The following is a 14,344-nucleotide window of genomic DNA, read 5'->3' as shown; positions in this document are numbered from 1 at the left end:
ATTGCAAAACTTGGCACGAAAAAGATTTTGGGGGTGGAGATGGGCCGAATAAAAAAATTTACATAGCCCACACAAAATGTCGAGCGATTGTGACGTGTCAAAATACATGTTCCTGATTGGCCTGAATAAACTATCCTACGTGGCGTGCTCTCTGCTCTATATATCGGGCTTTTAGTATTGTGATATAGTTGTTTGAAAAAAACAATTACTCAAATATAGTTACCTAATTAGACCATTTCCATCTCCATTTCATATTTTACTACAAAATAGAATGGAAAATTAAGTAATGAACAAAAAAATAAAAGCATTGGAGTAACTTTTTATCTTTTTTATTCATTATTCTATTTCACACTCTATTTTGGAGTAAAATATGGAGTGGAGATAGAGATGCCATACAAGAGATAGTTATATTGAATGAACTTTAATTAGGTTTACTCAAAAAAATTTTAATTAAAATATTCCAAATAACATTGTTATATTTGTCTTTGTTCAGGTGGCTTATGAAAATACAAAATGAGAATATCTTTTGAGAAATAAAATACTTTCCGTTTCGAAAAATGCTATAACATAAAAATCAAGGGAAAGAAGAGGAAAAGATGATGAATATGAATGGTGTGATTCCTGACCCAGCCGATCAAATGCCAATGCTTTTTCATACGGCGGCTTAGGGCCACCTTAGGGCCACCTTCTCTCCTGTGCTGCTCAAACCGGAAAGGTGAGTTTCATCAATATGTGGATTGAAAGAGATGAACTACTGTCTTGTTCATCGATCTTCAAGCGGATTCAAATCCACTTTCTGCAAGATTTAATTGAAACTTATCTTTAAAAGTTTGTTTTGATAGTTGTTGCATCAACATCTTATTGCACTAACAACAACAAAAATCTTGCTCAATGGTTTTCGTGTCAAGGTTTAGAGCCAAATCCTCAACGGTAACCCTTGACCAACATCGGCTATTAACACCAAGATCAGTAGTATACCGACTCATACAAGACATTCCAGCAGTAACTATTGCTACACCAATGGGGCTTGAAAACATCATTTTGAAAGGAGATGGGAGAAATGCAACAAAAGAAACCAGCAACTATAAAAGTGTAAGCTCAAGAAGATTAATTAAGGCTCACAATGAAACTAGCTTGCGGTGCAAGTAAACAAAGAAGATTGCGGTTTTGGAGTGGTGATGTGACACCAAAGAAAAAAACAAATATGAAAAAAATGGAAATATTATAGTATATATTGAAGCACACCTAATGGAGTTTGCCGTTGGAAGAGGTTACAGAGCACGATCAAAAGAACACAAATTTAGGGTTTTTGGTGAGTGAGGTTTCTTATGAGAGAAACAACTGTTATCGTTAGAAATTACTTGGATGGTTAAGAATTGGTCATTTTTATACACAAGTTGTGTGGTGTCACATAAATTTAATTGAATAAGACAATAAAGTTTGTTCAGATGATTTCTAATAAAGGTATTCGTTGAAGAAAAATCTCTTCTCTTTGATCTTTCGTACTATCAACATTATAGGTTTTTTCATTTGATATCAGAGATTCAGAGCTGGTTATCTATGCGATCTATTCTCTATATAACATACATTCCCAATTTCCCCAATTCAAATTGGTGTTGTTGTTTCTTGTCCTCCACGATTTGGGAATACATATTACTTTTCAGTTTTGATAATGAAAACTAAAATAGCACATGAGTCGGTCGTCCCAACTTTACCCAAAAGTAATAGCAAATACAATGTGGACGCTATGGGTCTTGTATATATTTCACACAAGGAGAAACATAAAGGCAGTTGTAGTTTTAGAACATTCTTTTAATAAAGAATATTAAAGTATTTCTTACAATCTATCTTGTTATTTGGACTTCTTTCTATAGAATCATCAAAAACATATTTTGCGCTAAATATTTATAGATTCAAAGGTTTCAGTATTTCCTCCAGCTTTCTCCTCGCCATGAGAAAATAAAGGAAGAGAAGAAGATTGATCAGTAACAAACCCTCTGGAAATATGCATAGAAGGTTTCGGGGGAATTTCAAGAGAATCCAAACTTCCTTCTAACATCTCAACAACTCTGTTCATGGGTGGACGATCCATTGGGCATGGTTGAATACACCAGAGACTCACCAATATCATCTTCTTTGCAATCTCGTTTTCCTCCGTAGTTACTTCATCTCCAAGTATCCACGTTTGTTGTCCATTTTCAAGATCGTTATAGATCCAATCAGGAAAGTATGCCGAAGTAGCGTTGGAATCCGTGGTTTCAACTATTTCTTTGCTTCTTGCCCCCAACATCTCGATCACCAGCATTCCATAGCTATACACATCAGACTTATAAGAGATTCCGCCGTACATTCTTGAGAACACCTCAGGTGCGATGTAACCTATAGTTCCCCTTGTGTCTATCAATGACACAATGCTTTCTCTTTTTTCACATAGTTTAGCAAGGCCAAAGTCTGAGACTTTAGGACAAAGATTACCATCTAACAGAATATTTTGAGGTTTAATGTCGAAATGGACAATTCTTGATTTGCAGCCATAGTGCAAGTACTCCAATCCCCGAGCAACGCCTAGCGCGATTCCATATAGAGCTGTCACATCCAGAGTCAAAGGCTTCTTTCTAGAGATAAACTGATCCAGAGACCCATTCTCGAGAAACTCATATACAATCGCCCTTTTGGACCCTTCATAGCAAAAACCAAGCAGAGAAACAATGTTTTTTTTTTTTTTTTTGAATGAATGTTAAATTCTTATTCATCAAAAAAGCCTGTATACATCAAGTGTGACCCTAGTTTAATGAGATAACTTTCATACTATGCATCAACTTTTCTAACAAATAATCACACTCTAGTAAGAAACCAGAATTGCATAAGCTCCCCCATTCCTTTCACTCCATGGTTCCTCATCAAAGTGATCTTGTTACGTATCCCTTTATCAATCATTCTCTTCAATGTAGACAGAGGTAACAACTACATTGAAGAGAATGATTGATAAAGGGATACGTAACAAGATGTTTATGTGAGATGTTTGGCTCATGCTTGCAACTTCGTTGATGAAATCTTCTCCATTTCCCGTTGAATCCTAATACCTTAACTGCAACCCTACGACCATTACAAAGATTTCCACCATAAACAGTTCCAAATCCTCCTTTTCCAATCGTATGTGAAAATGATTTTGTAATTTTCTTCACTTCTGCGAAAGTGTAGTGCTTAAGTAGTACCTTAAACATAGCGACACTATTGCTCTGCCTATTCTTCTTCCTTTTTATCTGACGTCGCACCAACAAGATGAGTAAGACAAGGATAGACACCAGTCCAGTCACAGAACCAACAGCTATGAGTGTTATTGTGATGACCCGTTTCTGTCCAGTCAACTCGCCCCCGGACATTACAAGCTTTGGATTTGGTCCAGCAATACCGTCATCATTGATCAGCTTCAGAATCTCTACACCATTCAGAATAGCATCGCAATACCTTGGGGCAATTTCTGTGTAAGGATGCAAGTCAAGTCGTAGATCAGGTCTAAGACCACTTTCAGAACCCACATATACACTGAAGTCTAGATACACTGGCATGCGAGAACCACCGCTCATGTCAATCACATCCATCAAAAGCTTTGCAATCTGATTCCTGATGAAGATGGTGAAGACACGTTGGCCCGGTCCATTCACTTCGGCTAGAGTCTCACGAAAATGAAGCCTCACGAGGTAGTTAAACCCGGCGTCAACTGGAAAGTGCCACGTCAAGTTGAAATTCAGGTTGAGTGTAGGGTTGTGGACGTTCCCCATCGTTCGAGAGGTCTTGTACACATCATCCGGGGCAACGTAAGCGGGAGTCTTCTCCGTGTAGTTCAGCTTCACACTCGCTACCACTGGTATGATTCCTGAATTCTCACTGAGAAGGAAATCATCATCAGAAAACCATTGTCGGAACATTCCTGTGTCGTTGACTACAGAAACCATATGTCCTCCGACGTTCAAGCGGTAAACGGTCTCCAATGTTATCTCGTCATCTAACTCGAAGTCAATGTTGGAACCCACGTTTTTTATTTTGTCATCAAACCCACCCTTTGTGTAAAAACCATCAGGAATGGAGACAATCTCCACGCCGTTAACGAAAGCTAACGAATCAGTAGAGGGCGTGAAGGTGAGCCTGAGAGTTTTGTAAGCCGTAACGATAAACTCTTTGACAAAATATTTTGATTCCGGTTCGTAAGTCCTTACCGTTAAATCGGCGTTAAAGTTCTTCAAGAGAGTAAAACCGTCGACGGTTACAGAGAAGAAAGAACTGTTGGAACTGAAGTTGGATCCGTAACGGGTCGGATAGAAGTATAACCGGAGGAATTTCCAGCCTGGAGAGACTTGGAATTTGTAAGTGAACTCAGATTGGAAGATCCGAGCTTCCGTGAAAGGAACCTGAGAAACCTCAACGTCTTGGTATGAAGGAGTTGCAGCAAACGACAGGTTGTCTAAGTTCGACGGCACAAGCTTCCCGTACTCTGTCGTCCAGGTTCGGCCGCTGGTGTCGTTGGTATCAGAGGTAGCACCACAATTGATGAGAAAGACATCGGTGGGATCATACGCCGTGGGTGCACCTTCTCCTCGGAGGGTGGCGGAAACGAGAATAGATAAACCGAACAAAACGTTAAAGATCATAGTTTTTTTTGATAAAAAAAAGATTAAAGAGGAGTAAGAAGAAGCAGAAGAAGAAGATGAGAGATGAGCCAATAATTTGAAGCCATATTTGTTACGAGTGACTCTCATGAGTTTGACTGACCAAGAAACAAACACAGACGAAAAGTCAGTCACCTTTCGTAGATATTAAACGTAAATAACAAGTCTATCAATTTGGGCTTAAATTTTCAAAGGCCCAATAAAAGCCCAATAGTTAGATCCTCGATTTATAAAAGGTTTTCGATTGGGATTCTTTCTCTCTCAACTGAGCGAACAGACGTAACCGTAATTCATCGGCTCAATCGATAGCGTAGGAGGAAGCTTTTGTTATTCATTCTTTCAAAACCGCACTATGTCGTCCACGACGCTACGTCCGGTGGATGGAACAGGGTTACCGGAGAAGGCGGCAGCTGCTCTGGTTAACTCCTTCCGTTTGGCCTCGGTGACGCAACGGCTAGCTTTCCACATTCAAGGAGGCAGCAAGAGCGACGTTAAAGAGTTCCAAATCTGTTGCATCTCTCTCGCCAAGTAACAACTTCTATTGCATTTTCATTTTCAGTCTGTTTTTGGTTTTAAATTTAAATTGATATTGGTGGCGTGCAGAGGAATTGATTTTGCGATAGCGAATAATGAAATCCCGAAAGAGGTTGAGAATCTTCCCTCCTTGCTTAAACAGGTGAGTTTTCTCTTCTTAGCTGATTCTGCTGTGATGAATATTGTGACTTTGAGGCCATTGTTGGTGTACTGATTATGTGTAGGTGTGCCAGTATAGAAATGATGTGTACACTAAGACTGCGGTTATGGTGCTCATGATCTCCGTCAAGGTAACATCAGAGAAACGCCATTTTTGTAGTTTTGGATTAGTAACCTGCATTGTGCTTCTCTTCTCTGAATAATGAAAGGATGCCACTTGCTCTCAAGCTTAAGTTTTAGACTTTGTCATCTTCTATGAACAGCATGCTTGTAAACTGGGGTGGTTTTCGGATAGTGAGGGTCAAGAACTCATCGCTCTTGCTGATCAGGTCTGTCTGTCTTCTTCCTAATCCTGGTTTTAATCTAATGGCGGATTATGTGTGGATGATAATGTTTTTACTTCTTGTTCAGATGAAGAATGTTTTTGGGACTCCTGAAAACACGAGCCTTGCTATTCAAAGTCCTGGTGGTACATTATCGCAGATCATGGAGAGGTAAGGTTTTGCTTTCACCCTCGTTATAACAACGTGGCTCTTTACTATCAAGCGATGCAGTAAACTAATTTGACTAGTTACTGGAAACTTACTTAGCGTTTCTTTCTGATGGATGCCAGGTTCTATCCATTTGTGAAGCTTGGCCATGTTCTTGTTTCTCTTGAAGTGAAGGTGGTGCTTTGTCTTCTGTTTTCAACTTCTACTTCGGATATGTTATTCTCTAACTGTGCTCCTTTTCGTTGTTGTTTTCCTTACATGGCAGGCTGGCTATACAATACTTGCACATGATTTTCATATCTCCAAGAATATGCCGCATTCTCCTAAAGAGAGAATTGTATGTATGCTTGTCTGTAGTCATGATATCATTTTCATATTGAGTTTTATTCATATTTGTGCAACTAGGTGGTTATGTTCATGTATTTTACTTACTGACTGTTAGCTTGCATTTTATCCATCAGTCCTTTCTTTAATATACATTTTGAATCTATATTTCATTTTGTCTGTGCGTTTTGGTTAGCATATGGTTTCACTTACTCCACATTATTGTTTGCTCTTCAGCGGCTATTTGTCGTCCAGACAGACAACATATACACGTCTGCCTGTCTTATAAATCCTCAGGAAGTCAGGTAAGACAAAAAGACTTTGCTATTTTTCGTCAGTGACACCAAATATGATTCTATTTACACTTCTATGGCCTTTGTACCACAATTGCAGCTTCATGTTAAATGGAAAGGTGGTCGACAAGAGAGTTAACATCTCAATGGTGTGTGCAATTAGTTCTTAATGGAATTTTGTTATGTGAACTAGTTATATATATATTGTCAATGTTTATTTCTATTCAGGATTCGGGGCCTCAACTCCCAACAAATGTTACTGCCATCCTTAAATATGGAACAAACCTCTTACAAGTTATGGGAGATTCCAAGGGCCATTACATCATTGTAATCGCGTTTACAGGAACAGCACTGCCACCTGAAAAACCAGTTCTTAAAGAGTACATTCAGTCCGGAGCTGTAGAGTCAACTCCAGGTAATTCAAGATCATAAGATGATTTTTTTATGCACTGCAAATCCTCAATGATTTTTTTTGGTTTGTGTATAGATTCTGACATCATTGAGGGGCCATCACGAGTATCTCTCAGATGTCCTATCAGGTACTACATTTGCCTCTTTTTATTTACTACTTTGTTATGTTATGATTGTATTTGGTCGTTAATTTTAGTCTTATATTAAAACAGTCACAGCCAAATAAAGCTTCCAGTCAAGGGCCAGTTGTGTAAACATCTTCAGGTGATCGAGGATTTTGATAACTACCGAGTTGAATGACTCTTTCTGAAGCCACTGTGTGATTCTCTCAATCTTTGTTAGTAATATAGTAATTTCTTTTTCTGCTGCAGTGTTTTGATTTCTCGAATTATGTCTACATAAACATGAGAAAACCATCCTGGCGCTGCCCTCATTGCAATCAACCTGTTTCCTACCCAGAGATCCGTTTAGATCAAAACATGGTCAAGGCAAGTAACTCTCTATGCTGTGATTTGCTTACTGCTTGCTACATTTTTGTATTTGCATCTTAAGATATAAATATAACTCGTCCCATATCATATTCTCTCAGATATTAAAAGAAGCGGGGCATAAGGCTGCTGATGTAATCATCCATGCTGGTGGCACATGGAAGGTTGGAAGGGAAAATAATGGGAACGAGGAACCTGTTCGTGATGTAATCCATTATCTCGAAGACCCAAATAGCTTGTTCAATGCCGGTCCAGTTGTCTTAGATCTTACTGGGGATGATGAGAATGATGCTGATATTGAACTATTTGGTAACACCAACAAGGTTGTGGACCAGAAGCCCCACCTTGCAGATGCTCAGGGTCAATCTAATAACAACAACGGAAGCAAAGATCCGTCAGCCGAAGATTACTGCTCTATGTTTAACTTCTCTGATGTGATATCACTTGACCAGGTGATGTTAGATCAGTTGAGTACTGGAACTGGTCAAGAATACTCTCAAATACCAATGCCTCAAGATCCAACACCTGTACCTGCGTTATTATCACAGGCACCATCTCCAGGAGAGATACCAGCAACTACTTCCACCGTCTTTCCTTCTCCTCAATTCTCTCAGGTTCATGCTTCGCCTGTTACTCCCACCGGAACATATCTTAATAGAATCTCTAGTCAGAGACCTTTAACGACAAGTTCATCACAGGTTAGTGTATCCGTTTGAGGATTCTACTTTCTCCTTTCAAGTGAGTATTCATATGTTGATGATATGTCTTTCTTGCAGAGCCGGAGGCAACCAGTTCAAGTTACGAGCCAGTCTCCTGGGAATGTTTCATCTTTGGCTCAGCCTCCGCGTATCCCTAGAGTACTCTCTGGCCAGCCTAACAGTTATTTTGTGAGAAGTCTGAACAATGGCCATGTAACCACTCAGACGCAGCGCCCGAGCAGTCCCCCTGTTCAATCAGTTTCCCGAATCAGTGACCTAATGGATGTGGACTCGGCTACTACTGATACAACCAACTGGCGTCCAAGGATGCGAGGCAGTATTTCGCCCGGTTCATATTCCCCTGCTCTTGACCACATGATCATCCGACCTACCCAACAGTCTCAGTCTAGGCTTCACGGTTCACAACCGGCGCAGACACCACCTGTTCATACATCTCAGACTCAGCCGCCTTTTTCAACCGCCCCTCCGGCCTTCACGAGGCCTTCTGGACCGACAGCACCATGGAGAACTTGAGAGGCTAGAACAAGGGAAAGTTAATGCTTAATTAGGACAGACAACTCTATCAGAATGAGCTTTTGTGACTTATCATCACTATGCACATTTCATGGACTTGGTCTTTAGTTGGGGGTATTTAGTTTTATGCCAACTTGTTATGATAAAGAACAAATAAATGTTGGCAGTACTGTTGTATTCCACACAACGATCCCACAAATGGCGAATCTTAGGAGCAGTCTTTATCATTCAAATAGCTTCCTAATTAGTTGAGGTGGATCAGTGTATGAAATCTATAATTAATTATGTAAGACTTAGATTTGAAGGTGCATGCCTAATTGAAGCTAGTTAAAATCAACAAATCTTACCAAGCGCAGACAAATAAATCAATAGATCTGAACAAAACAATCAATCATAACTGTTACATTTTTGTTTTGTTCTATACCCTTTTCTCTCCGGGAGATGTTGGGTAGCGGGTTTGACTAGAACCATAATCAGCTTTACATTAATTACAACAGAAGTATTAAATTGACATAATTACTCAAAGATTAGAAAAACTGGAGAGGAACTGGAGCTGTCTGAGGAGAGGATTAAGAGTCTCCATGAGTTTCTCACAAGGATGGTTATGAATGCCTTCATAAGTCGTTACGATGATTTTCGGATCTTTTGCTAATCTTTGCACTTGTTTCTTCACGTTGCATGTGTGGTACGTACATCTGTAATAGCTCCTGCATTTTGTGACAAATAATTAATTTTTGTGGTTTGATCTATTGTTTAGATTATATTTCATATGAGAAATGAATCATTTTTTTGCTCATAATTCCATACATCTGTATATGAACCAATATATTATAATAAAACTCTCGAGTTTAGATAAGAGTTATGATAGTACAGTATAAATTCTGTGAATTAATATTGATAAATTAGTATGATATAAATTAATAAAAACAAACTGTTTACGATTTAGACTAGTATATACAATTGGATAAATAATAGTAAATATATGATCTTATTAAAAACATAATTAATTAGTAAATATATATAATTTTTTTGTATAAGGATACACAGAATATTTTATTGTTTGTTTTTCAATAAAATGAATTATATGTCAACCAAAAACGTATTTGTGTTCTAGAAATCAATATACATAAAATATAAAATAATTTAATTTTAAAAATCAAATGTTTATTTACTTAAATATAAAATATTTTAAAAACAAAAGCTAAATATTTCTTTAATTAATAACTTTACATTACAACAATAAAATAGTATATTTCTAACATTATTAATTTATTAAAAAATAAAAATTACTCTATCTTTGTATATACAAGTCGAAAAGATGTATCTTCATATAGTTTATATGAAAACCACTATCTTATAGAAAAAAATAAACAAAACTAAAAGGTTTTGTCTATATGTATCGTTTAGTGTTCAAGACAAAACTAAATCCTGCCGGTTGTTTAGCTATAATGTTTTCTGGCCATGAAGATTTTTTGGTCAAGCATTCCATGTGTTAGATACTTAGATATATACTTTAATAACGTTATCGATTCACATATATACATGCATGTGTTTATGTATGATGCATGAACATATACAAATTCAAGGATATGAATGTGTTAGTACGCACCTTGGATGGCCATTGTTCTTGACAGATTTTTGGCCATACTTTCTCCAACGATAACCATCATCAAGAACATCATCATCACTCCTCGTATGAAACTCAATCCTTGGAACTTTCCTCGATCTCTTATCTTTCTTCTTCCCCTGATCTCCGATTTGATCATTCTCAGGGGGATGCGTAGGCATATGAAAACTCGTTGGACACCAAGAAGATGAAGAAGGCTCTACTTGGCGAGGAAGTGCTAACGGAGGCATCATCATTAGGGTTTCATCAACAAAAGAAGAGAAGGTGTTGTTGTTGTTTTCGACATCTAGGCTTAACGTATGAGGAATTATGTCTTGTCTTTCCATCTTGTACTATAAGTCTTTTTCTTCCTCACTATATGTATAGGTGCGTAAGGTTCGATTCTAAAGAAGAAGTAAGAGTAAAAGGGGAATTGGGGCCAACTAAGTTCACCTAATTTTTTGTTCAACTGCCTTTTACTTCCATTTAGTTCCTTGCATGTGTTAATAAACTTTATACTATTATCTTCCTCTTTTCCTATCTCTTTCCTTTTCTCCCTTTTAGATGTGAGAGGTTGTTTTTTTTCTTTGAACACTTGAGACATTGTATAGAATCACATATGTCGTCATCTTTAAATTTCTGTTGAGAATATTACCCCATCTACGTACCTCATTAGTAAACCTTTCAGTCAAATAAAACTTTTGGTTAAGGATCTAGATGTTTAGGAAGGAACAATAACATTTAGCTTTTAGAGTTACAAGCATTAAGGTAAAACAAAAAAATTAATAATTCTTACGTGCGATAAAATATGGAGTAGTAGAAAATACGATTTTCTTATTGGTATACTGATCAAACCTACATTTACCCCCAAGTACCCAAAGCAAATCTCATTGACACAATGTGAAGAGCTTCAACTCCAAATCAATTGGTCAGTAGAGTGGTCTATCCAATCCAAAAAATGGAAAATACTAGTGTATTTTTTTTTTGAAAAAAGGATTTCTAAAAATACTAGTTACATGTTTTAGGTTTATTCATTTGGATCAAACTACCTTTATTCGGGTATATGTCAGAACTGACTCTGTTATGTCAATATTTTATGACGAGATTATCTCAGAATTGAGTGAGGGATGATGAATAAACACATTTTACTAGTGGTGATAAATACGAAATATTATCAGAGTGATGACCTAAATAAACTATAGTCTATAATATTTTACTTACATTATTCATGGAAATGAAGCGGCGTGGCTCTACGGATAAACGACTAATTCAACTTAAATCATATAGTTATGGTTGTAGTGGGTAAGAATCTCATTTGACTCATAAACTAATTAGCCCCATTCGATTATATGGAACATCTAAAGAGTACGTGTTAGCTAATTAGTTTTTTTAGACGCCTTTACCATTTCAATAAAAATGTTTTATGAATTTTTTTTAGATTTTATTTAAAATTATATAGGTTTTCGCGTTAGCACTTTTGACGTTATTGTTTATAGATAGGCAAACATATCATCCACGGTTAATGAACTCCCACTGTCCCCACACATGTTTTTTTTTTTTTTTTTTGGTACGTGGATACCTTCTCATGCAACAAATGATATGTTATTTTGGGTGGTTTGAATGATTTGTTTACCGATCTATAGTCATTTTTTCTGTGTTTTATTCTTACCATCACAAGATCACTTTCTGATACATCATCAATTTTAAAACTATTTTGTCTCAAACGCTTAATCCTGAAATACTACTTCATCTCAAACACTCAACTCTAAAATTTTATATGAATATATAACCGAAAGATAAGTATTTTAGTGTCAAAATCATTTTTAAGCTTTTTCCATACATTAATATATATCAAAAAACCGAAATGTTATAATTTTATGTTATAGTATAGTTATTCGAACAACAAAAGATTTATAGATATATACCTTTTTAACTCTTAATTTATTTTAAAAAATATTAAGGTTTATAACAAGTCATAAACTAAACCATAAATCCAAAAATATAAATTATTTAATGATTGGTGAATCCAAATTGATAAGATATTCATATGAAAATGTTTTTTTCAGGCTGGTTCTAGAGTGAGCCCAGCGGAAAGCCCATATAAGTCTTTCTATTATCTCTAGTTCCCATCCGAATCGAGAAGGAAGATCGCAGAGCTCAAATTCCAAAATGGGGTCGATTCTGGGAGATTTGCCGTCCTTCGATCCTCACAATTTCAGTCAACATCGTCCCTCCGACCCTTCTAATCCCTCTGTAAGTCCTTCCCTGATTTTTAACTGTAATCACTTTGAATTTGGCTAAAATCGGATCTGAGAATAATAATATGAATTGACGCTTGTTTTCTAAATCTGATTCACAATATTGATATTTTGTTCAATGAGAGATTGTAATGTTACTGGGGACTTGTTTTGGTTACATCTTCATCTATTTTTCTATTGGACCTTTGTGAGAGGAATCAAGAAAGTAATAATTTTTTTCTTCTAACCAGATTGATTCTTAGAATCAAATAATTCTGTTTACAATTGTTCATTAAAATGCTCCATTCTCATTTTGATTGCATGTTCCTTCTAGTTAAATTAACAATCTTTTTTTGTATGTATGATCTTACAGAGGATGGTTCCAACAACCTATCATCCAACCCACAACCGTACTCTTCCACCTCCACATCAAGGTATACCCAAAACAAAGTCTAACTACTTTACATAGTTTAACATTTGGCTTTGATTGTGTGATCTTATTATAGACAACTTTGAAGGACTATCTTTACCAGGAATCACTTTTTTATTCGTAGAGAGCATTGAGTCCTCATGGATTATAGATTTATAGATAGTTCATTCCTAGTTTACTACGGTTTATATTCTCTTCTTCTTTTTGTGTCAGTGATAACTACGGAAGTAAAGAACATACTCATACGCAGCTTCTATCAGCGAGCTGAAGATAAGGTACTAAATATTCAATCTCAAAAGAGTTTTTGTAAAATGCAACATGTGCGGTAAAGAACTAGTCCTAAAACTCTTTTATTTCTTTTTTTTTGTTGCAAAAAGCAGATGAGACCAAAGAGACCGGCTTCAGAACATCTGGCCGGTGAGCACGGTAACAAGCATTTCCGTGCCTCTTCATCTACTCAGGGTTTATAAAAGCTTCTCCTGGTTCAAAGCCTGGCTATGGTCATCACTTGTGCTACTTTTTTATTAGTCTTTTTTTCTTTTTTACAAAAAGAAGTTGCTTTGGCGGTAGAGAGAAAAGATAAGAGCAGCTCATTATGTGATTGCAGAGAAAATGTTGTATCAGTGTATGTACATAACATTTATGTTTTTCTTTACTTTTAAAATATCGTCCAAATCACATTGTTGCCTTTTGTCTCTTCGAGAATTAAAACTCAATTCTTTGTTTGCTTCCAACGAATTGACAAGAGGAATATGAGAGTAGTGGCACTAGCCATAGTGATATCCCGACTTTTTGATCGCATGTCCCCTCACCTTGTGACGAGCATATAAGTACTTGTTATACACTACAGACATTTAACAAAGACTTGTAGTTGCAGCTTTGGTTCAAGTCTTATGGATCTTTCTTGTAAAAGACAAGTGTTTACATATTCCAAATCGCAAGACTCATTTGGTTTAATATTTCAAGTTGAATCGATTTTAGACCCGGTTTATTTTCAAATCAAAATAAGTTTTTTTTTTCCAAATTAAGATTCGGTATATTTCAAAGGGAAAATTGTCTATTTCAACCTGAATTTTATCCGTGGTGCCTATTTATTCCCGAACTTGTAGTAGTGCATATTCCAAAACTAAGGGTGGGTATAGAGGAAAAAGTTTATATGGGGCACAAACTATATAATATATACATAGACGAGGATATATAAGTAATTTTAAATTAATTACTCAAGAAAAAAAAAGAGAGTGAGGAATGTGCCCCATCTCTTCCCTACATGCGTCTGACCCTGTTCAAAACTAAATTAAAATTCAAAAATACTACATAAATTTTATGCATTGTCATTCCAGAATTTTATAATAGTGCATATTACATAATGAACTAAACAAAAATTCAAAAATAGTACGAAAACTCTCAAAAATTATGCTTGTATATATATATTGACTGTTAAAGGCGATAGTCAACCATTAGTTTATCAAAAC

General features: G+C 36.4%; 3 protein-coding genes and 1 pseudogene across 5 annotated transcripts; 2 read left to right on the top strand and 2 right to left on the bottom strand.

Moving 5' to 3' along the window:
* Positions 1-1,794: 1,794 nt before the first annotated feature.
* Positions 1,795-4,854, bottom strand: LOC106428491 (annotated as a pseudogene).
* A 64-nt stretch (positions 4,855-4,918) lies between these two features.
* LOC106446303 (E4 SUMO-protein ligase PIAL2) lies at positions 4,919-8,826 on the top strand. Of its 2 annotated transcripts, none has more exons than XM_048777532.1 (15): positions 4,919-5,195; positions 5,271-5,343; positions 5,426-5,491; positions 5,624-5,689; positions 5,772-5,854; positions 5,974-6,025; positions 6,117-6,188; positions 6,413-6,480; positions 6,569-6,617; positions 6,697-6,883; positions 6,956-7,007; positions 7,092-7,143; positions 7,251-7,367; positions 7,469-8,065; positions 8,144-8,826. In XM_048777532.1, the coding sequence occupies exons 1-15, from the start codon at positions 5,020-5,022 to the stop codon at positions 8,597-8,599; spliced, it is 2,166 nt and encodes a 721-aa protein (XP_048633489.1). In that variant the 5' UTR covers positions 4,919-5,019; the 3' UTR covers positions 8,600-8,826. The 2 variants fall into 2 exon arrangements, with proteins under 2 accessions (XP_048633489.1, XP_048633490.1); XM_048777533.1 differs by having other exon boundaries at positions 4,953-5,195; positions 5,440-5,491.
* A 144-nt stretch (positions 8,827-8,970) lies between these two features.
* On the bottom strand, positions 8,971-10,845 carry LOC106449697 (probable WRKY transcription factor 24). Its single transcript, XM_013891423.3, has 2 exons — positions 10,209-10,845; positions 8,971-9,306 (listed from the first exon to the last, which is right to left on the bottom strand). The coding sequence occupies exons 1-2, from the start codon at positions 10,550-10,552 to the stop codon at positions 9,120-9,122; spliced, it is 531 nt and encodes a 176-aa protein (XP_013746877.2). The 5' UTR covers positions 10,553-10,845; the 3' UTR covers positions 8,971-9,119.
* A 1,431-nt stretch (positions 10,846-12,276) lies between these two features.
* On the top strand, positions 12,277-13,606 carry LOC106446270 (DET1- and DDB1-associated protein 1). Of its 2 annotated transcripts, none has more exons than XM_048777531.1 (4): positions 12,277-12,458; positions 12,816-12,876; positions 13,086-13,147; positions 13,253-13,606. In XM_048777531.1, exons 1-4 carry the CDS (start codon positions 12,375-12,377, stop codon positions 13,340-13,342), a joined length of 297 nt encoding a protein of 98 aa, XP_048633488.1. In that variant the 5' UTR covers positions 12,277-12,374; the 3' UTR covers positions 13,343-13,606. The 2 variants fall into 2 exon arrangements, with proteins under 2 accessions (XP_048633488.1, XP_048633487.1); XM_048777530.1 differs by having other exon boundaries at positions 13,250-13,606.
* The last annotated feature ends 738 nt before the right edge of the window (positions 13,607-14,344 follow it).

This window comes from Brassica napus, chromosome A4 (assembly GCF_020379485.1).
Source record: "Brassica napus cultivar Da-Ae chromosome A4, Da-Ae, whole genome shotgun sequence".
NCBI lineage: Eukaryota > Viridiplantae > Streptophyta > Magnoliopsida > Brassicales > Brassicaceae > Brassica > Brassica napus.
This window is presented reverse-complemented; position numbering and strand designations above follow the sequence as displayed.

Coding starts and splice junctions, on each gene's coding strand:
- LOC106446270 (XM_048777530.1), top strand. CDS start 12,375: ATGGGGTCGATTCTGGGAGATTTGCCGTCCTTCGATCCTCACAATTTC. Junction 12,459..12,815: donor CCGACCCTTCTAATCCCTCT/GTAAGTCCTTCC, acceptor ATGATCTTACAG/AGGATGGTTCCAACAACCTA. Junction 12,877..13,085: donor TCTTCCACCTCCACATCAAG/GTATACCCAAAA, acceptor TTTTTGTGTCAG/TGATAACTACGGAAGTAAAG.
- LOC106449697 (XM_013891423.3), bottom strand. CDS start 10,552: ATGGAAAGACAAGACATAATTCCTCATACGTTAAGCCTAGATGTCGAA. Junction 9,307..10,208: donor AAGAACAATGGCCATCCAAG/GTGCGTACTAAC, acceptor CACAAAATGCAG/GAGCTATTACAGATGTACGT.
- LOC106446303 (XM_048777532.1), top strand. CDS start 5,020: ATGTCGTCCACGACGCTACGTCCGGTGGATGGAACAGGGTTACCGGAG. Junction 5,196..5,270: donor TGTTGCATCTCTCTCGCCAA/GTAACAACTTCT, acceptor GGTGGCGTGCAG/AGGAATTGATTTTGCGATAG. Junction 5,690..5,771: donor TCATCGCTCTTGCTGATCAG/GTCTGTCTGTCT, acceptor CTTCTTGTTCAG/ATGAAGAATGTTTTTGGGAC.